Source organism: Lygodium microphyllum, chromosome 18 (genome assembly GCF_053477565.2).
Source record: "Lygodium microphyllum isolate KBCC chromosome 18, Lygodium_microphyllum_v1.1.10, whole genome shotgun sequence".
Lineage (NCBI taxonomy): Eukaryota > Viridiplantae > Streptophyta > Polypodiopsida > Schizaeales > Lygodiaceae > Lygodium > Lygodium microphyllum.
Genome location: NC_141152.1, coordinates 38872077 through 38895055, shown reverse-complemented (window position 1 = coordinate 38895055; position 22979 = coordinate 38872077). Strand labels below are relative to the sequence as shown.

At 44.3% G+C, this 22979-nt stretch overlaps 1 protein-coding gene across 1 annotated transcript in view; it reads left to right on the top strand.

The window, feature by feature from the left end:
* The window catches only part of LOC148020768 (MLO-like protein 9), an 86327-nt gene that overhangs the window by 15697 nt on the left and 47651 nt on the right, over positions 1-22979 (top strand). The window contains exons 4-7 of the mRNA XM_087698581.1: positions 10984-11100; positions 11204-11264; positions 19773-19858; positions 20164-20238. Of these exons, the coding sequence (XP_087554707.1) occupies positions 10984-11100; positions 11204-11264; positions 19773-19858; positions 20164-20238 (339 nt within the window). The remainder of the gene's footprint in view (positions 1-10983; positions 11101-11203; positions 11265-19772; positions 19859-20163; positions 20239-22979) is intronic.

Below are 22979 nucleotides of genomic sequence, written 5' to 3'. Positions count from 1 at the left end.
AGCAAACAACAAAGGGCTGAGAGGACAGCCTTGTGAAGAGATCGAGATAAGGCAATTTCCTCTATAATCCCTCCATTAAGAGCAATACGAGCCATAACACCCTAACTAATGGTATCAACTAGAGAAATCATATGGGGCCCAAAACCCATTGTAGACATTAATTGCTGCAAAAATGACCAGCTAACATGATCAAATGCCTTCTCAATATCCAGCTGAAACATAACAACCTACTGGCTAGAAGCTTTGGCATAGTCAATTCCCAGTTGAACATTCAAAATGTTATGCATTATATTCCGATTTTTAATGAAACCGTATTGACGTGGATGAATGAGGTGCGGAGATACTTTCTGCAATCTGTTGGTAATAATTTTGGAGAAGATTTTATATAACGACCCCATAACAGAAATGGGTCTCCATTGTTTCAAAGAGGTTGGAGAGGGAACCTTGGGCAACAACCTAATGACAACGATCTTCCAATCTGAAGGCATCATACCAAAGTTCCACACTTGCTGATACAAGTGAGTTAATGGGTCCTTAAGCAGTTGCACATGGGTTGAAAATAGCTCATTAGGAAGCCCATCCCAGCCAGGACTTTTCCGTCGAGGCAAGTGAGACAACACTTCTTCCACTCCATCTTTTGAAATATTGGCCTCCATTAAGTTCGCCCATTCTGGTTTGACCTGATTACTGACTAGGTCGCAAATATATGTTTAAGCAGAGAGAACAGTATCGAAAAGAATCTCTTGCGGACCCAACAAGAACCGATAAAAGTCAACAATCATCTGAATAATGGAGGCAAGATTAGTCACCATATCACCTTGCCCATCCTTTAAGCGTACAATATTTTCTTGGGCATATTTCTGATGCAGACGAGCAAAAAATTGATGAGTTTGATAGTTATTATCATGTAAAGCTTCGGCTCTGGCCAACAGTTTGTATTTTGCATATTCCTCTTCCTGAAGATATTGGACCTTGCCTTTCAACCATTCAATGCATGTGAGCAAGTCATCATTGGAATCCCCAATTTGACACAGAGACAAGGAATGAGCTAATATAGGGATAACACTCGTGTATTATCCCTAAAAACTGACCATGCTTCCATCCCTCTAGATAGAACCTTCGAGCATAAAGAAGCTATCAGTTGCTGAATATCTTTCAAAAACTACTTTTGCTGCAAAAAAGATTGATTAAATTGAAGAGGCAAATGAGCAAGGAGAGCCTTAAATGCACGAACAGGTTTGTGGCTCATTTCTAGGACCAAAGGGTAGTGATCTGACAAAACATGTTGTCTTTCCACCCACATATCAGTCATTGCAGGAAGAAAAGAGTCACTCTTGCAAATGTAGATCCTATCCAGTCTAGTCCAAGTTTTTGGATGCTGAAAAGAACGATAAGTATATCCGGCTTGTGATGGATACATCCAGGACCACATGTCTTGTTTCAAAGATACTGCTGCAAGAGCATCCCAAGCTTGTCGCTCAAGACCATCCATAACCGAATGCGGAGAAGTCACTTGATCCCGAGAAACACAGGCATTAAAATCACCCAAAACAAAGCCTTAACGAGCCTTGGCAAGGCAATGTAGGTCAGCCCAAAGTTGACGATGTTCCCTTGCAGTAGAAGGAGCATACATGCCTACAAACCACAAAACCTCTCCCTCGTAAATTATTTCTAGAATCAGAAATTAGCCTCAAGGGTCCTGAGAGACCAACGATGGTTGTAGGGAGGATTTGACAGCCAACATAACTCCTGATTTGTGCGGAGGTCGACCACTAAAAAAACCACATAATCCTTGTATATATAAGAAGATCCAGCCAAAGCGTGCTGTTTATGCTCCATAGCACAAAAAGCATCCCATTTTTCAGCTAACACAACTTTCCACAACCGATATTACTTGTTGGCCGAAGAAATACCTTTCACATTCCACAGAGCAATTTTCATGATTAATCACAAATGAGAGAAACTACTGAACCACCATTTTCCCTTTCCCTTTCCCTTTTACATCAATAGCCTCGGCAGCCTGAAATCTCTCCATTTCACCTTGGATAACATTAACAAGATCTGCCCTATGCAAACCTGCAATGAAAGCACGGGAAGGAAATTGTTGTTGCTGGGAGTAGAAAATATCCCTAGGAGGCACAAGCCTTCCACGCACATCAAAGCGCAAAGCAGAATCAGAAGTCCTTTTATCTTTTACTGCCGGAGCACACGAAGATTGAGGTTTCATATAAAATCCCCTACCTCTGCATTGAAAGGTTTGAGTGATTGGGGGCGGCGGAGGAAGGAGCGAGAATCTTGTTTGGCATTACGACGAACCACAATAACCCAAGAATCCTCCTGAGGAGACAAATTCCGCCCACCTGTAAGCGAAGCACACTTCTTACCACCGTGGGAAACATCCTTCTTGCCTTCATTACGACCATGTTGAGAAAGCTGCTCTGGATCAGCTATTGGCTTCTGAATTGTCTGCTAAGGGAGGTGGTCTTGCATTTCCATGTTTGGATCCATAGGGCAATATAATCGGACACTTGGGATATCTTGTTGGTGTGGAGGTTGCTCCCTGTGCCTTGCTGGATTGGATGGCCTCTCGAATTCATGACAAGTTCATGTAGTGGAAATCTCAGAGCTAGCCTCTACATGTCAGAATAAAAGTAGCCCAATGTACTATGATCAATATGATTTCGTTCTTTTTGCCATTGCTTCCTTGGACTAAGAAGTCCCTTTTGGATTTGGTCCAGCCTATCAGATTCATGCTGTGGAAAAAGAAAGGCAATCATTTGGGTCAGATATGGATCTCATGGCAGCATGTCACTTCTCAGAAAAGGATAGGGAGTGTGTTGAGAAACCCTTCACCCTTCACCCGTAGTTTGCGTTTTTGTGTTTAGGGTTTGCAGCCCCAAAAAGGGGCGCCATCCTAGACTGACTGTTTCTATTTATAGGCCACTTTCTCATTCATTCCTTACGGCTGATTTATTCAGTCCGTCACCTCTTCATCATCTTCCTTGTGGTACGGCACCCTTGTTCCCTTGTACCACATTCACTCCATGATTCAGATCTTCATCATTCCATTCATCAGAGTTTCTTCTCTCTTATCTTCTCTTCTCCATGTTTGCTAAGTTCACTCCGTGTTCCTCCTCGCCAACTCTACTGTCTCGTTGGTACGTTATCTTTTGACATGGTATCAGAGCTAGATTTGCTCACCTAGCAGTAAAGATCCTCCACTCCAGTGAAGGCAAAGACTGGTGGCAGATTCGACATCCACTTCTTTTCTTCTTCCGCTGCATTAAAATCTCGTTTTTGCAGGTTTCAGGTGTTTTCAGCTTGTTGCCCACCTCCCTTTTGCGGAGGACATCGCAGTCTTAGCTGTCCCTTGCTGTCATCTATAGTCTGGCGCCTGTTTCCAGCCTTCCACCTGCAGTTTGCAACTGTTTACAGCAGAATGATTGTTGCTGATCACTCTCCATTCAGAAAACAATTTCGTTTTTGCAGATTTCAGGTATTTCAGCTTGCTGCCCACACCCCGAACGCGGAGGACATTGCGGTTCAAGCTAGCCATTGCTGTCTACAACAGTCTGGCTCTTGTTTCCAGCCTATCACATACTGTTCGGAGCTGATTTCAGCATATTGACTGCTGCTGCTGTTTTTTCCTGCGTTTTTAGTCTTTCTCTCACCTACTGCCTACGTTTTTAGTATTTCTCTCTCCTGTCGGCTGCATTTTTAGTCTTTCTCTTTCCTATTGCCTATGCTGCTTGCGTTTTTAGTCTTTCTCTCTCCTCACTTGCATTTTTCTACTCGTTGCAACCTCTTACTGCTGGTCACATCCTCCTTCCACTGACAACTCACTTCCAACCCTTTCACTACCCTCCTACCCCTTGAGGCGGACATTGCGGTTCGTGCTTCACACTGCCCTCACACCCCTTGAGGTGGACATTGCCGATCGTGGTTCATGGTGGCTGACCTCTTCCTTTTTCAGCAAGGCACACTGGTATCCATGGCTTCTTTAACAACAGATGACCAGACTACTGGGTGCTCCTACTGTGGCATCACCGGCTACACCACCGATGCTTGCTGACTTTGACCTTTGCTCCCCACCCCCTCGGAGTATATGTGTCTTCCACCAGGCACTCCTTGTGCCACCTGTCCTTTCTGGGCCACACAGATTGTTCTGTATCGGCTATCAGAGTACTATGCTCAAGGCAATAAGACACATCCGATGTGCACTTAAGTCCTTTCGAGCACATGGAGGATCGATTGGTGCTACGTCCTTCTGGAGATCGTCGCAATGCCAACGGCAGTTTTCTTTCACCTATTTTTGGGTACAATGGCTACCACGACCTACGGATCTGCAGTCCGCTCCATCGAGAGACAGTGATTGCTTGATACCGTCTCCTCGTCAGTCTGCTCCTTTGAGAGATAGTGGTTGCTCGACTTCTTCCTCTTCTTCAGCTACCCAGTCTGCTCCACTGAGAGACGACTGTTGCCTAACTCTTGCTCATTCTGAGCCCCACCCTTCCCCACTGTCGACTACTTAGGTTCGAGAGGCTACCTTTGGGAGCTCTTCGGTACCCCAGATACCTTCTTCGGCACACTGGCGGCACTTCCTTTGTCATCAGTCATTTAGGAGTTCGTGATCCATGAGTTTTTGGATTCTCTATCTAGTTCAGAGGGGGATTCAGAGGGGGATGCTATTTCTTTGTCCTCATAGGGAGCATCTACTTCTTCTTCGACTTCAGTGGGGGCCCCTCCACCTCCCACCTCAGAGGGGGAAGCTACTCCACATGAAGTTCTTCACCCATCCTCTACTTTCTTGGGGTGGCTGTCTTCGACCAGTCATCTCTTCTACTGATACCCAGGATCTTTAGGTACCTCCTAGTTTGGGACCTTGGAGATTCAGCCGCGACTTGGTGATGAGGCCTTCGTATTTCTTCCAGCATGGATGCACGGAGCTAGTAGCTTCTCTCCTGAGGTTGTGTTTTGGGTTCTCCAGTTCACTCTGTCTACTGGTCTTTACTGCAGGTTCTCTTTTAGGTGGAAATCTTGGATCTTCGGGATCCTCTACATCTTTTTCCTCCTCTTCTTCTTGCCTTGGTCACTTGGTCAGCATGGAGCCACCTCTTGAGATCGAGTACGGGCATATTCTTATGGTTCTCCGCTCCACAAAAGTCCGACATTCCTCCTATGCATTGCATGTTTTCATCATCTTTGTACTAGGGCGCTTGGGCACGTGAACAATTTTCCCACAAGGGACACTGTCCAAGTGCACCTGCTGCATGAGCATTCTTCAGCATGTAGCATTGCATCTCCACCTCACTCTTCTCTTGTTCCCCTTTTTGGGCTTGACAGGTTTGCGTTTTTGCGTTTCTGTGTTTCTACGTTTAGGGTTTGCAGCCCCAAAAAGGGGCGCCATCCTAGACTGATTGTGCCTATTTATAGGCCACTTTCTCATTCATTCCTTACGGCTGATTCATTCAGTCTGTCACCTCTTCTCTTCAGCCTCTCCACTACCCTCACACCCCTTCAGAAGGACATTCTGGTTCGTGGTTTGTGGCTATCTTCATCATCTTCCTTGTGCTACGCCACCCTTGTTCCCTTGTATCACATTTACTCCATGATTTAGATCTTCATCATTCCATTCATCAGAGTTTCTTCTCTCTTATCTTCTCTTCTCCATGTTTGCGGAGTTCACTCTGTGTTCCTCCACGTCAACCCTACTGTCTCGTTGGTACATCATCTTTTGAAGGGTGCAGCTTTGCTGGATGTTAATTTGCATATGGCCGCTTTGAGGCTATCCCTTTTGCAGAGTCTATGTATTCAGTGTCATCCTTGGTCAGATATTGCTAAAATCTTCATAGAAAAGACTGGAATCTCTCATGGTAGCACGGTTAATCATGCTTCATGGTGGCATGTGCTTAATTCTATGAGGCCTATTAAGGTTTCCCAATCTTTTCACCTTTCTCATTTGATTGCATCCTAGTAGGAGATGCTTTGTTTTGCAGTTTGGTGTCCTCCGGATTTTCGTAAGGAGGAAAATTTATTGCAGGGAGAAATACTGGCTTCCTCAAGGTTGTTGGATTGGCTGCAAAAAGATTTGCAACGAGACAAGTTTAATCGGATGGCTAGGTTGGGGTTGAAGACATTCCTTGATGGTGTTATTCTTAGGCAGACCCATCTTTATTCTTTCAGGCGTATTCGTCAGTACTTTAGGGTGCCTCGTGGATATAGTGACATTTGGTCATCCATATAGGATAGTCTTCAGAGGTTCTCTCCTTTGCTTGCGTCACAACCATTGAATCCATGGCGTGACTGGATGTTGGTGCTTCCTGAGGATTTTGAGAAAAGGTAAACTAATTAGATATATCATCAGATGGTGGAAGCTAAGAGATGGGTCACGGGGAATGTTAATAAGTTATGGCATCTTCGGGATAGCAAAAAGAAGTTGTGGGAAAGATTTATCTAGCTTTGAAAGTCTAAGGTTCCGTATCAGGGTAAAGTGTTCATGTGGAGGCTGCTCATTGGGGATGTTCCAACAAGAGATGTGCTCCGTGCTCGAAAGATCTATGCAAGTCGTTGTGTTTTTTGCACTACATGTGATGAGACATTGCTTCACCTCTGTCTCTTGCCCTGTTGCACAATAGATTTGGAATTTCATTTCCTGAGTGCGGTCCTCGATAACTTAGCACCGCATACCAACTCGTTTGTGGATTATGGGAAATATGTCCTCTATGCCTTCTTTGCATTAAGATGTTCCTACCTATTCCATTTCCTTAGATGGACAGCCATGTGGCATATATGGCGTACTCGAAACGCCTTTATTTTTGATTCAACATTGGGCATCCATGGGCATGTGGCCCATGTCCGCGGATTAGTGCTATGGCAAATCTCTTCTATGATATCAGTTGACTTGGTTCTTTTGGATATTGTTGCTCCTGGCTAGCAATTGTTCGCTCTACTCCAGTTGCTCTTTCTGTGTGATTTATTAGTACTATTCATGTAATAGGTTGTTCTGATAGTATGCAGGCCTTATGTAGATATTTCCAGTGAGAGAGAGTTTATGTCTGTTAGCTCTATGCTGACCTAATGGTTTGTTGTAAATATTTACTACTTAATACAATAATCTTCATGAAGAGAGAGAGAGAGAGAGAGAGAGAGAGAGAGTTAATGGTTCATTTTGTGATAAGAAAACAACAATTTGCTGCAAAAGACAACCATTGGGGGGCCTCAACAGGCATGGGACAGCAGGGAGTCACCTTCCAGGGGTTGGCAATAGCATTGCTAATTAGGTGATAGCATTTCGAAGGTGCTTGACGATAGGTCACTGCATTAAATGTAGGCTTGAGCAGGTAGTAGGCAGAATTTAGGGTTTTCTTTTGAAGAAAATCAGATTTCTCTCTCATCTTGGCTTTCTCTTACCTTCTCCAACCCATTCTTAGGAGATCTTAGCATTTCTCAGTCATTTTGACTAGATCTCAGTCAAATTTGATGGATAGCAGAGAGATCTCTGCTGTAAAACCTAAATTTTTGCAAAAAGTAGGGTTTGATAGCTACCTCAAGACCCGTGCCAATTGGTGAAGGCATCATACCCTGAATTCAGCACTTGAAATTTGTGTAATTGTTAGGGAATTCAGATGCCAACCCACTTATTGTAATTTGGGATAGCATTTGACCAGTTGGTGGTTCCATTTGTGCAAGTCTTGGGTAAAAATCAAGGGGCGATTGGCCTGAATTGATTGTTGATTGTTGCTACAGCAAAGAGGGTTTTGGAACAGCAAAGGAGATTGTGAATCTCAGCTTGTACTCACTCCATTAGCAATCAAGGTAAAGAAATACCGAAAGGGGCGCTAGTTTTGGGGCCAAAAGTGTCCAATGTTTGAGATTATCAAGATAATTTGTGCATTTCAAGTTATATTCATTTGCTGTAGTTAAGTGCTTGATCAGGGAATTACTACCCTTTCCAAGAAGGAAGGTTGGTTTTAGGAGTCCCCATTAATTGTGGAATAATCATCCATGCACACTTGGGAGGGGGGGGGACGTCTTGTGGTTCTTGCTCATTGCTAGATGTCCTTACTACCAATATCTAAGTTTGATAAGGGTTGTTTGGTGCAACCATTGGTTTGGAATATGGATCATTATACAAAGTGCAATAGTTTGGCTAGAATTTAGGTATTTATACAACAAGTAAAATTTTGTATACTAGCCTCACGATTTTATTTTGTGCTTCTTTGTGAGGGCAGCTATGCATTCTAAGACAAAAACTTATTTAAAATGTGAAACTTCAGAGTTTTTTGTAGGACAAGTGGCTCAATAAGTTCAATAAAAGGGATCCAGTGTTTGACCACTCCTTCATTCTGAATTCCTTTCTTGTCATCAACCCTTTCTATCATCATCACCATTGCCTTGCAAGCCTTTAGTTAGTGCCGTCTCCTTGCTTCATTGCCATTGCATACCTCTTCTCGAGTGTGGCAATATGCAATTGCACTAGTCAAGATCATCCTTGAGCCAGGGAGTCTTTGTGAGCTGCTGCCCTTGCTGAGCCACCTAGAAGTTGCCATAACTTTGTCCTATTTTTTGGCTCTAAAAACTATCCCAAAAAGTATTATCTCATTAAATACAAGACATATAAGACAACCAACTTAAAGAATTTTACAAAAGGAACCATTGTCATTGCCACTATCATCCCTCGTTATATCGCTTTGGTGCAAGCTCTCCAAGGTCTCCCTCCTACCATCGTCGTCGTCATCATCATCATCATCATCATCAGATGAAGGAAAGAGTGTATGAGATGCTTAAGGATAGAGCTGTCCAATAGTTGATGGCTCTTGTGGGAGCGAATTGAGGGAGTAGTCGGAGTGTGATGTCCACCAGAGATGGATCCAGGGTGTTGTACCCACTAGTTGGAGCTGAGATGAGGCTGAAAGTGGAAGCGCAGCCGGCTGGAAACCAAAACATAAGTCTTTGGGGCTGGAATTGGTAAACGCAGCAATGTAACTGCCTGAAGGTGATGTCAGCTGATCATTGGCAGCAAGGGGAGGTTGGGTGATAGCTGTCAGAGGAAGATGATGGTAGCTGATCACTGGCAGCAATGGGAGGTTGGGTGATAGCTGTAGGAGGAAGATTTGATGCAGGACGGCATGCTGATGCAGAAAGTGCAGGCTGTAGGGGCAGCAACATGGTAATAGCTGATGATGTCAGGAATGTGCAGCAAACGCAGCCTGGAAGAGGGCGCCAGGTGGCTAAGGACAGCTGGTATTAGGCGCCAGGTGCAGGAGAGGACAGGGCAGCAAGAGAGCTGATGGTGTGGGATTGTAAACAAGGGATTGGATTGAATGGTGGGCAGCCTGTCATTTATAGATGAGTGGATCCTCCCAAATTAGGGTTTGGTTTATGGGACATAGACACTTGCTAGGATTGCAACCATTTAATGAAACTTTAGGTAATTTAAATGTTTTGGGGCTGTCTTAAAGAGCTGATCAGTTTATAACGAATTCTTTAGCTTAACTCTCTCCTCATCACCAGCCATCCATAAGTGCTGTGTTTGCTCTTCCTCTCCATCCTCCACATGTAGACTCTGTTGCAAGGTTGTGACTGTGCTGCATCTGCTGTTACAGTCTCCTAGACTACTGTGTTTTCAGCTCCAGCTTCGCTCTTGTTGTCATTCAGTTGTCTATCATCATTGGCTTGCAGTCAGCCATCTCCATTTTGGATTGGCCTTTGTATCCCCTATACTCTCTCTCAAGAGACTGCCAGGTTTCAGCTTTTTCTGCTGCATGACTGTCTGGACTCATTTTTCATCAGCCTCTAGGATCAAGCACAGGTGGTCTGCTGCATTTGGGATCCATTCCAATCCCTTGACCTGCTTCCATGTGATATAGTTGCTGTTGGACAGCCCTCTGCTCCTTGAGCATCCATTGTATCACACGACTTGCACACTTGGTTTGTTCATTGAGTTTCCATTCAGCATTGTTCATTCATTTTTTTCTTCTTCGCTTGCAATTTTTCAAAGCTCATTGTGTTAGTCATGTTTGTGCACACTTTGTATTTTCTCTGCAAACCATTGTCTATCCTTACAGCACTACCAACCTGCTATTCTGTTTGGCCCTAGGAATCGCCACCCTGCACACCACTGCTGTTGTTTCTGCATCCATGCTGCTGCCAATTACATGCAGAGTATCCAGAATGCTGCATTTTGCTGCCACACACTACTGCCCAGCGTGGACATCAAAGTTTTTGTTGTATCAGACATGTGCATTTTTCATATACTCTAGAACTGCTGGATTTGATAGTTTCCTTTGTCATTGCTTCTTCTTGGCTGTGTACAGCAGATTTGGCATTAAGCTTTGGTGGTTTGCTGTATCAGGATCTTCTTGGAAGGATAACACTCTCCTTTAGCTTCCCTCAGCCAGCTCCCATGAGAGTGACCGATGGACAGCCCTCTGCTCCTTGAGCATCTGTAACCTAGCATGTATGGCTTGGTCATTTGAGTTCGTTTCAGCATTCATTCTCTCACTTCTTCATTTGTATTATTCTGTGTTCATTTGTTAGTTGTGTGTACACTGTTTTCTTGGCAACCCCTAGCATATCCTCATGCAAACTTCTAGAGTATTATAATCATAGCGTTGTTGTTTGTTGACATCATTGTGAAGCTGTGAGGGAACATTTAATGTTAGAAGTTACAATTTCTGGGGCATGTCCACAAGTGGCCACATTGATTTCTTAGCCTTTTGGTGGCATAGGAATTTTCTCTAGCAGCCCACTATTATTTCAGTGCCTGGCTAATGTGTTGGCAATGAGTTGCAGTTAACATTTGTACCTATCTTGTGCAAGACCCTTTGTTTTTTTTCCCCCTTAGATGTTCAAGGATGTCATAGATTTACCTTCTCATTTCGCTTGAGCTCTTGTGTTGCATAATCATCTGTGTCTTTATTTGTTTTTCTTCTTCCCTGTTCTCATGGTTCAAACTTCTAAAGCTTGTATTCTTCCTAGCAGGGTAAAGTCCCTTTTATACTTCTCGAAGGTATCCATCAACTACACATTTTGATCTTTACTTTGGCAGTTGTCCATATCATGTATAGTGTGCTGACAATGGCATTGGGAATGTATAAAGTAAGTGATTATCTTTCGTGATTTACAGAAATTGTAGTTTAAAGTGATTGGCTTTCTTGTTCAATCATCGTTTGGTTTCTCGTCTCTTATTTGGTGCTTCAAGGTATATCAATGGAGAGCATGGGAAGATCGTGCCAATCTTGCCGAGGCTTTGAGTGCCCAAGGTAAAGACAAATAGCTCCTTGTGTGGGACCATATATTACTGCCAAAGGGTTATTTATTCATAGTGCAGCATATTACTTTGTACTTTGCAAAGCAGGAGGTTTTTCAGCAGTTTAGTTTCCAAGTGTATTTGAGAGTTTAAACAGCTTTTGTCTCTGTTGTAGATGTTGAAAGAGTAGTTTTAGTTACAGAAACTGAAGACTTTTACAATGGCATTGTGTTGCTTTGATTGCTTTGGTTGATGTTGGAAGAGAATGCCTATTTAATTCAGCTGAATTTTGAATATTAAATGAGCCACTTCGTAAAGTGGATCACTTCTTAAGTTTCTAAGTATAGTGTGTGTATAGTTGCCAAAGTACAATGACTTGATTCCCCAGCTGATAGGTATTGTGCAATTAGCTTCTGTTATATTGTACAAGTCATGTGTAAGATATTATAGAATAGCAAACAAACACAGATATCGTCCTTGAAAGGAAGTATTGTCCAATGGAGTCTGAATTTGAAGTGTGGGAGCATGCCTTTAAAAAAAAAAGATAAAGAGTATAGCTATGAGAGCCTGAGGCCTTGGTTCAGGAATATAATTCTCAACTTGCTAGTTTGGAGTTGGTAAGCTGATTGCTGTAAGGGAGGCTTCTTCCATATAGTGTGTCCCAATCCCATTAGGCTTGCGCATTATTGTACCAATTGCATTGCTTGGATGGTGAATAACATAAATATATTGCAGCTCTTAACAATAGGGCACTGCGTAAGGTGTCACTGCTGCATTTAAAATTTGCATAACCCCTTCCGTCTCCATGTGCTGGCATTGTGTTTTTGTGAATTAGGGGCATTGGAAGGGATGAAAAATATGAGAATAATCATCCCTCCAAGGAGAAAAGCTTTGCATTGTGTAAGTAATAAGTATGTACCCCATTTACCTTGCCAAAGAGGGGTTGACTTGGATCCACCATATTCACAATGATTTCTATTGATAGTTTCACCTTGGCAGTTCCAGGCAGCTTACGCTCATCATTACCTTGTTTGCCTTAATGTGTACCTCTTCTACACCTCTATGCTGACTCCCTTGCCACAGAATGGCTCTTTACGGGGGATAATATTTAAATCTTATTATTCATTTATTGCCTTAAGAAAAAAAGATTTCAAAGACCCATTAAGTTGGGCTACTCAAATGAACATATCGATTGCGTATGCAGTCATGGTGGGCCTTGGGCAGCCCATCATGGCACCTTTAGTCCAATGCCTTGGTTTCTTTGGGATGGGACATTTCAGAGGGTGGAGAAGTCACGTTCTCTCCATCTTGAGATCCTTTTTGGGCATAAGATGGGGTGTTGAGCCACCCAATTTAAAATGTACATCGATCTTTAATCTACATGCATAAATTTCTTCTCCTTAAAATAGCCCCAAAAAGTATTGAAAAGGAATTACCAACAATAAAAGGCTTTATTTTTTAACAATAGGACACTTGTCCTCTATAAAGGAGCATATTGGCATCCCACTTTATACTTGATCATTATTCAGTCAGTCTTCTCCAATTTGCTGCCCACACCTTTTGGAGTGCAGTCACCATCATCGTGAAGGTGCTTGTATGTGTTTTGGAGCTCCCCACTTGTTGTGACCATTATTCCTTGCTGCACCCAGCTTTCTAGACCTCTGCCCAGCCTTTTGGAGGTCTACCCTTGTTGTCACCAGCCTTCAGCCTGCTTTGCCAGCCCCTGGAAAGGGTTGCCCAGCCTGTGGCCATCAGCTGCCCTTGTTGCTGTCACTGCTGCTGCTGCTGCATTTTGTGGTTTCAACCTGGTATCATTCAATCAGCTAACCTGCTATTGTCATCATCTTGCCATCATTCACTACTTGTGGAGCTGCCATCTAACCTAGCATACCTGGGTTTTTGCTACCCGAAGTCTCACATGACATCATGGTGCCTGAATGCCGTCCACTCCCTCCATTGCTGGCCATGAGCGACATCGTCATCACTGGTGGGGTGCTGCTGCTGCTGCTGTGTTTCAGACTTTATCACAAGTGTGACACACTCTCGGAGTTGTTCATGGTGTCTCCAACACCACTCTCAGCTCACCTCATCCCCAATACTTCAGACACGGATGTTTGGGGCCCTACTGTAAAATATTACACGGCGCAGCGAACAGAATCTGAGAAAGAGATAGAGAGTACACAACAGATAAGAGGAGAATCAGTAAAATTCTTTAACTCCAAACAACTGATACAAAGATGGCTCTGTCCACCCGTGCGCTTCCAATGAATGAAGCTTAGATGGCGATCTAGACAGAAGATAGGTGAAGAGCTTAAGGCTAGCTGGAACAACAACTCTGACTGGGTGAAAGATAAGTGTAAGATGGCTGCGAAGGGGTTTAGCTTTTATAGCCCGCGAAGGTCGTTAGGTCGGCCTGCTGACCGACCTACCATATGAGCCTCCACTAGTCGGCCAGGGAATATTCCAGGGAATATTCCCTTTACCATCGGGCCGGGGGCGCTGCCCCCGGACCCCCGCCAGGGGGGCCGCTGGCCCCCCTGGGACCCCCCAGCCAGGGGCCGCTTCCACGGCCCCCGGACCCCACAATAGGGGCCCCTTTTAACTCCCTTACCACGCAACTCAATGCAATGTGCCTCGAGTTGCTACCAGCTTAACCACTCCGTCTAACCCAAAGATTAGACCCACAACAGTCACCTTTTTGCCATCCGGTCACATAGACCTCATCTGATATACAAGTCAGGACTCAACCAATGTCCGGGCTCACATTTGGCTTCTCCTCATAATGGGGGCCTTACAACTTTGAGCACCATGGATCATTGGTAGCACCTAATGAGGGTGGGGCATTGATCATATCTAACACCCCCCCTCAATGTCCACCCATAGGTGAACTATCTCCTCGGCCCAATGCCGAGTCTCTGAAGATGAACTTGAAGCAGATCCTTCGTAAGTGCTTTGGTGAAGATATCTGCTCCATTCTCCTCTGTTGGACAGTAGACCAATTCCACTATCCCATCCTCCATCAAATCACGCACATAGTGATACTGGATCTCTATATGTTTGGTGCGTGCATGAAACACTGGATTTTTGGCAATGGCGATGCAACTCTGATTGTCACATCTCAGCACAGTTGGTTCTTCATCCTGCACTCCTATATGCCATAGAATCCTTCTCAACCATACGGCCTCACATGCAGCAAAACAAGCTGCCTTGTACTCTGCTTCGGTAGAAGACAATGCCACTGTTGGTTGCTTCTTACTAATCCAAGAGAAAATTCCTGAACCCAAAGAGAAACAATAACCAGAAACTGACTTCCTGGAATCAATGTCTCCTGCCCAATCTGAGTCACAGTTCCCCACAAGAGAAGTTCCGAAACTGTATGTGATACCATAGTCAAGAGTTTTCTTCAAGTATCTGAGCACCCGCATCCCAGCATTCCAATGACTCTCATGAGGTTTGTTTGAGAACCTGCTCAAAACACCAACAGCAAAACTGATATCTGGTCTGGTGTTACACAAGTAGATTAGACTGCCGACCAACCTCCTATACCTCCCAATGTCTGCTAGTGCTGATGTATCCTCAACGGATAACTTTACATTCACCTCCATAGGTGTAGCTATCTCCTTGCACTCGGTCATGCCAAATGCCTTCAAGATCTCCCATGCATACTTCTTCTGAGAGATGAAGATCTTTCCTGGCTCTTGCCAGACTTCAATCCCCAAACAATAGTGCAGCAAGCCCAAGTCTGTCATTTCAAACTCAAAACTCAAAGCCTTTCGAGTTTGGTTGATCATATCTTCATAGTCACCTGTAATAAGAAGGTCGTCCACATATAGGACAATCACTACAGACTTTTTACCATCCCTGTAAACATACAAGTTAGCATCTGAGGCACATCTTTTGAAGTTTAGGTTTAAAAAGAACCTATCTATCCGCTGGTACCATGCTCTGGGGGCTTGTTTCAGCCCATACAATGCCTTCTTTAGTTTACACACTTTGTTCTCAGAATGGGGGGCCTCAAACCCTGGTGGCTGAGCCACGTACACCTCCTCCTTGAGGTCACCATTTAAGAACGCTGACTTAACATCCATTTGGTACACTGGCCACTTCTTGTGGGCAGCCACTGCAAGTACCGTGCGAATAGTGGTCATTCTGGCAGTTGGGGCAAATGACTCTTGAAAATCAAACCCTTCAACTTGTGAAAATCCTTGGGCAACCAGTCTAGCTTTGTACTTTTCTAAGGTACCATCAGCCTTGTACTTTACCTTCCAGATCCACTTGGTGCCAATAATCTTCCGCTTTGCTGGCCGATCCACTAGCTCCCAAGTGTCATTCTTCATTATGCTGTCATACTCCGCCTGCATAGCAGCCTTCCATGATGGATCTGCAAGTGCTTCTTCTAAGTCAGTTGGCTCCTTTACTTCTCTCATAATCTCAACCATCAAGGCCATGTTGACTATGTGAGCAGAAGCCCTCCTTTGCTCCTCTATTCTCTGAGACCTCCTTGGTCCGTCTGCCTTCTCCTCAACAGATGCAGGCATAGGATTATTGTGGTCATAGAGCTGCTTCACCCAGCGCGGCAATGGCTTTTCCGGTGGGGTGATGTCAGGTTGGTGAACTTTTTCCTCATCATCTGAAGATGATGCTTCCTCCTCCTTAAGGATAGGGATAGCTCTCGGGACAGGTTCATAGTGGACTACTTCTTCGCTTGATGATAAAGTGGAAGACCTTGCCTTCTCCTCCTCCACTGTATGCGGCTCCTCCTTGAACACCACATCACGGCTCGCGATGATCTTCTTTGCCTCTTGGTCATATAACTTGTAAGCCTTCTGCTCATCACTATAACCCAAGAAGATACATTTTCTGCTTTTTGGTTGTAACTTGTTTCTCTTCTCATCTGGAACATGTGCATAACATTCACATCCAAAAATTCTGAAATGTGAAACAGATGGTTTCTTACCAGTGTAAGCCTCATGAGGTGTTTTTCCCTTGAGAGCCTTTGTGTAGCTCCGATTTAGAATGTAGACTGCAGTATTAACAGCTTCAGCCCAAAAATGGTTAGGCAATCCCTTGCCCTTTAGCATGCATCTTGCCATCTCCACAATGGTACGATTCCTGCGTTCCACAACACCATTCTGCTGAGGTGTGTGAGGCGTCGTCAATTGACGCTTGATCCCTTTGCTCTTGCAAAAGCCTTCAAACTCCTTTGAGTTGAACTCACCACCACCATCTGTTCTAAATTTCTTCACACTTTTCCCTGTTTCATTCTCAACAAGTATTAGCCATTCTTTAAACTTACCAAAAGCTTGAGCCTTATCACGAAGGAAGTACACCCACATCTTCCTACTGTAGTCGTCGACAATCAACATAAAATAAGAAGATCCCCCCAAGGCCTGTGTAGGCATCTTACCACACAAGTCAGCATGCACCAACTCTAGAGGAGCATGTGCTCTATTCTTGCTTTCTTGTGGAAATGCCTTTCTCTGTTGCTTGCCCATCATACAAGCTTCACATGGTTCCTTCAATTCAGTTATTGTAGGTAGGTGAGCAACCATACCTTGCTTTTGCATCTCCTTCAATACTGCAAATCCGATGTGTCCAAACCTTTCATGCCAAAGCTTACTTGTGCCCACTCCAGCGGTGGCTGTAAGAGCACTTAGCTCATACAGGTTGTTCCTTCTTTCTCCTTTGCCAACAATTGTGCCAGCACTATCAATAATTTCTGCACCTGTCTTCTTGAACCTCACTTCATGACCAAGATCAGTTATGGCAGCAACTGATAAGAGATTTCTCCTGATTTCGGGAACATACAACACATTTGAAAGCTTTTTGACTTCACCATTTGCAGCAACAAAAGAAATAGTACCTGTGCCCGCAGCAGGGCATTTAGCATCATTTCCAACCGTCACAGTGATGGATTCTTGTAGAGGCTGCATAGAACTGTATAGACCTTTCTTGTTGGTCATGTGACGGGAGGCCCCACTATCCAACACCCAAGAGTCAGTGGTAGATTCTTCTTGCGCCGAGGAGCACACTTCCTCAATGGTCGCCATGAATAATTCCAACTCTGCTTCAGCCGTATTGGCTGTCTCTTTCCCTTTAGTTTTAAGGGTACCATTCTTTTCATCTGCCTTCTTGACACGACAATCTGCAATTGCATGTCCTTTCTTCTTACAGTAGAAGCACTCTCCTTGAAACTTCTTCTTGCCGCCCTTTTTCTTTTTGTCACCATCATTTTTGGTGGAGGAAACACCTTTGCCTTTTGCATTGGCAGAGAATGCAGCATCTCCATTGTTGCTTCCTTCTCGGGCTTTCAGCCTCAACTCCTCCTCCATTAATAATGCACAAAACTCCTCAAAAGTCAAAGCTTGAGGTCTCACCTGAGTATTAAGGGCAGTTACTAGTCCATCAAACTTTTGTGGACAAATCCGAAGACACCTCCGAGCTAGCTCTTCGCTAGTCTTTTGTATCCCAGCGCCAGCCATCTGGTCGCGCAGATTCTTAATCCGAGTGATGAATGCTTCAACCGTCTCTCCTTCAGCAAACTTCTCCGCTGCTAGTTGATTCTCCAAGTTTTGAATCCTTGTTTGGTTTCGTGTTTCATACTGACTCCTTAGTACATTCCAAGCCTCTGACGCTTTGGTTGTATGCTGAATCAGAGTCAAAACACTGTCAGAACAGCTTGTAACTAAGGCACACAATGCATCTGCATTCCTTCGTTTCCAAGCTCGTAGAAGATCTGCATTCGGAGGAATCATCACACTAGGATTTGATGGGTCGGGGGTAGGCTGTGGTTCTGCGTCAGTCCCCAGCACAGTCTCCAGAAGCTCATAAGAATCAAGGATAGTAGTAATTTTGAACTTCCACAAGGTGTAGTTTGTACCATCTAACTTGCCTTCGCTGAAGGTTGGTGGACGAATCCTCAGTGTTTGAATAGCCGGTACAGCAGCACCACCTCCTGCACCGCTTCCTGATGCGCCAGAACTGCTTCCCGGAGTCGACATCGTTTCTCTTTGCTGTTGAAGCCTTTGCCTCTTGCACTCTCTCCGATCTCTAGAGCCCCCTGGGCTCTGATACCATGTAAAATATTACACGGCGCAGCGAACAGAATCTGAGAAAGAGATAGAGAGTACACAACAGATAAGAGGAGAATCAGTAAAATTCTTTAACTCCAAACAACTGATACAAAGATGGCTCTGTCCACCCGTGCGCTTCCAATGAATGAAGCTTAGATGGCGATCTAGACAGAAGATAGGTGAAGAGCTTAAGGCTAGCTGGAACAACAACTCTGACTGGGTGAAAGATAAGTGTAAGATGGCTGCGAAGGGGTTTAGCTTTTATAGCCCGCGAAGGTCGTTAGGTCGGCCTGCTGACCGACCTACCATATGAGCCTCCACTAGTCGGCCAGGGAATATTCCAGGGAATATTCCCTTTACCATCGGGCCGGGGGCGCTGCCCCCGGACCCCCGCCAGGGGGGCCGCTGGCCCCCCTGGGACCCCCCAGCCAGGGGCCGCTTCCACGGCCCCCGGACCCCACAATAGGGGCCCCTTTTAACTCCCTTACCACGCAACTCAATGCAATGTGCCTCGAGTTGCTACCAGCTTAACCACTCCGTCTAACCCAAAGATTAGACCCACAACAGTCACCTTTTTGCCATCCGGTCACATAGACCTCATCTGATATACAAGTCAGGACTCAACCAATGTCCGGGCTCACATTTGGCTTCTCCTCATAATGGGGGCCTTACAACTTTGAGCACCATGGATCATTGGTAGCACCTAATGAGGGTGGGGCATTGATCATATCTAACACCTACATTGTATCATTACAACTTCATATTCATTCATTCCAATTGAGCTTTCTATGGACTATGTTTCTCATGTTGTTATACATTTTGTGTCTCTCTTTGTTTGTGCTAGCATTTCTTTACATTGTAGTGTCTGTACAAGTCCTTGCCAAAGCCATTTTTGCAACTGCTGTGTTTTCCCATCAGCTGTTCTTGTTTTCTTTGTGTGCTTGATTGCATGATCAACTTGTCACTTCACTGTAGCCTTAAGTTAAGTTCCAATCATGTGCATGACATTTCGAGCTTTGAGCCAAGCATCCATGTGAGCCGTTTAGATGTTGTAGTCATTGCCCAAGCATCTTGCAAGCAGAGCACAACAAAGACTTCATTGGGGGTACTGTCAATGACTATTGGGACCCTATGTAGTGCTCTAAACACTATCTTTCAATCCTATCTCTTTTTGATTGATTCATTCTTTCTAAATTGTGCTTAGAAGCAAGTATCACTAGGGAGGTGTCAAGCATCCAGCATGTAACAAGACGAATGTGAACTAGTGTGCCGCTGTAAATTTTGTTTCAGATTCTTGAATAGGTAGAATGGTTAGATAATTATGTCGAGAATGATGTTTTTGTGCTAGAAGTTATAAGTAATGTTATCTGTGCTAACTATTTGAGGATCATGCATATTCAACTTGAGAAAGTTCATGTGATTGTTGCTTGATGACAAACTCCAATAAGGTCAATTGAGGCTTGCAAAGGATGCAACATTTGTCCGGAGGCATGCATTGGGAGCATGGAGCAGGAATTCCTTCTTAGCTTATACAGTAAGTTGATTTAAAGTGTTATTATAATTGCTTTTGTAGTTATTACTTTGTCACTTACTCTTTTCATGGAAGGTAGCACATCAAATTAAAATTTGGTAGCATTTCGATTGCTTTGCTATTTGTTTAACTATGATTTTTAAGATGTTTGAAAAATGTATTAAGGATACATAGTTGATTGTGTGATTCCTCAAGGTTTACTTTGATTATAAAAAGCCAAGCAGTGCATATGCATTCATTGGTTATATTATTTCAGCTGATGAAGTACACATGAGAAGGCTTTTGATTAGTGTGGGATTGTGATGCAGGCTGCATTTTTCCAACAATTCATGCATTCAATGTCTGAAACAGACTACCTCACACTCCGCCATGGTTTCATCAAGGTGCTTTTCAAAAATATCTACACATGCATTTTTCACATCCAAGTATACCACCATTTGTTTATGCAAATCATAGTGTGTTAAACTGTCTTTATGATTTAGAGTAAGGAGAGTACATAGAGACTTTTGGACTACGTGCTTGGCATTACAGATTTCCATGTAAATGAATCTAATAGAAATGTTAAATGAAACCATACGAGTATGCACATGAAGCCCTCTCTTTTCTGCAAGTTATTTTATGTGGTAGAACACGCGCACACACACACACACACACACACACACACACGTATGAGAGAGAGAGAGAGAGAGAGAGAGAGAGAGAGAGAGAGAGAGAGAGACTAAAGCTAATGCTCTATGGGGATTGCGTAAATCCCGGTCATGGTGGAGGGCAACTGTGATGGAGGGGTGGTTGAACAAGACACCCTTCAAATATAAGGTCTTTCTTTGGAGGGTGATGATTGGGGGTCTTCCGCTTGCTTCAGCTCTTTCCAAGCGACGAATCTCCAACGGCAACTATTTCTTTTGCACCACCAGTGTGGAATCCGCCCGTCACCGATTTATTTCTTGCCCCATCGCTAAGAAAATCTGGTCGTTCTTGTCAGCCGTTTGGCAAGTGGTGGTTGGTTTCTCGTCAAGGCCCTTTGATTGGGTCTTTGTGCAGCCTAAATACCCAACACCGGCACAGCCACATATGAAGTTCGTGTTTCACTTTCTTCGATATTGGGGCTGTTGGCATAACTGGACCATTCGGAATGCTTTTCTTTTTGATTCCGCCTGTAATGTTCAGCGGCATATTGCTAGGCTTAAGGGTCTCTTGTATTGGCAGATAGATCTTTTTCAGCATTTTGACATACTCTCTCGGGAGGACTTACGTCCGTGGCATATGGCAATTTCCTCTGCGTCTTTGCCATGACTTTGTAACTCTAACCATTTCACATGATGGCTTAGTGTCATCATGTATCTTGTAATCAAGTAAACTTGTACTTTTTTCGTAATTAATACAATTACTTTTTACGGAGAGAGAGAGAGAGAGAGAGAGAGAGAGAGAGAGAGAAGACTCCTTTCGATTGGGTTTTTGTGCGCCCGAAGTATCCCACACCGCCACCGTTACATATGAAGATCTTATTCCATTTTTTCAGATACTGGGAATGCTGGCACATTTGGACCACTCGAAATGCTTTTCTCTTTGATTCGGCTTCTAATGTACCGCGACATATTGCAAGGCTTAAAGGGCTCTTGCATTGGCAGCTAGATCTCATCAGGCACTCTGACTTGCTCCCTCGGGAGGATTTGTATTCCTGGCATTTGGCAATTGCCTCTGGGTCCTTGCCATGATTGGTGTAACCTTTTAGTACCCTAGTCCGGGGATTTCCCACACGTTGGCCTACGGCCCTCGTGTCTCTTGTACTCGTGTAATCATGTAATCTTGTACTTTTTTCGTAATTAATACAATTACCTTTTACGAAAAAAAAAGAGAGAGAGAGAAGGCCTTATCAAACTGATTCCAAAGGTCCCTTCGCCGTCAATGCTGCAACACTGGAGACCAATTTCTTTGATGGGCTCGATGTATAAAATCTTCTCCAAAGTGCTGGCGAATCGGCTTCACAAGCACCTTCCAGCTATTGTGCATCCTCTCCAATATTGTTTCATTAAGGGCCGCAACATTCTGCATAATATCTTAAATGTGCAAATGGCTATTGACTATGCGCGGCACTCCAGTCAGGAAGTGGTATTGATTCAATTGGACTTGGAAAAGGCTTTTGACTATGTGGACTGGTCTTTCATTGCAGATCTCATGTCTGCTATGGGTTTTGGTACTCGGATGTCCCGATTGATCTACACCATTAGTGCTGCGGCTTCTTCAAGAGTTATGCTCAATGGTGGGGTTACAGAGCCATTTGTCCTTGCACGCTCGGTCAGACAGGGTTGCCCTTTGAGTCCTCTCTTCTTTGCCCTGGCGACTCACCCGGTCCTTTCAATGTTATCCTCAATGGCGGCTTCTGCTCAGCTGGCAGGATTGTCTCTTCCTTTGGGGCAGCACTTCATTAGCCAATCTTTGGCTGATGACACCTTTATGATTTTGAGGGCGGACAGGGACAACATTCGAAAGGCATTAGATGTTTGGACGCTCTTTGGTCAGGCCTCTAGTCTTCGCATCAATGCCTTTAAATCAGCCATACTCAGTTGCACGGAGTCTGATTTACAGTCATTAGGCTGGCAGGGCCAGGTGGTTTCCCGTGGCTCCATTGTCAGGCATCTTGGATACCCATTGGGGGTGGATGTACGGCCAAAGGAACTACTGGAGTGGATTTCACAAAAACTGGCGGCGAAGTTTATGTATTGGAAGTCGCAAGCGTGGCCATTCCATGTCCGCCTCAAAGTGGCTCAGACAATTATGCTACCAATGCTAACGTATTTCCTGCCATTGTTGCCGTGGACGCCTACTACTTTGAAGGCTCTCACTCATCCCATTCGTTTCATGCTATGGAAGAAGGATTCACTGCAGGTAGGTATTTCGTGGATTTCATGGTCACATACATGTACCCCTAAATGCATGGGTGGTGGAGCTATTTTGGATGTAGAAACTCATATGCTGGCTCTTCGTTGGTCTCTTTTTCGTGCCATGTGTGTGGATCATCACCCGTGGACCATTATAGCCCGTTATTTTCTTGAGGACAGCGGGCTACGCCATGGTAATACACGACTTCGGGCCTCCTGGTGGCATGTCCTTAATGCTGACTCTC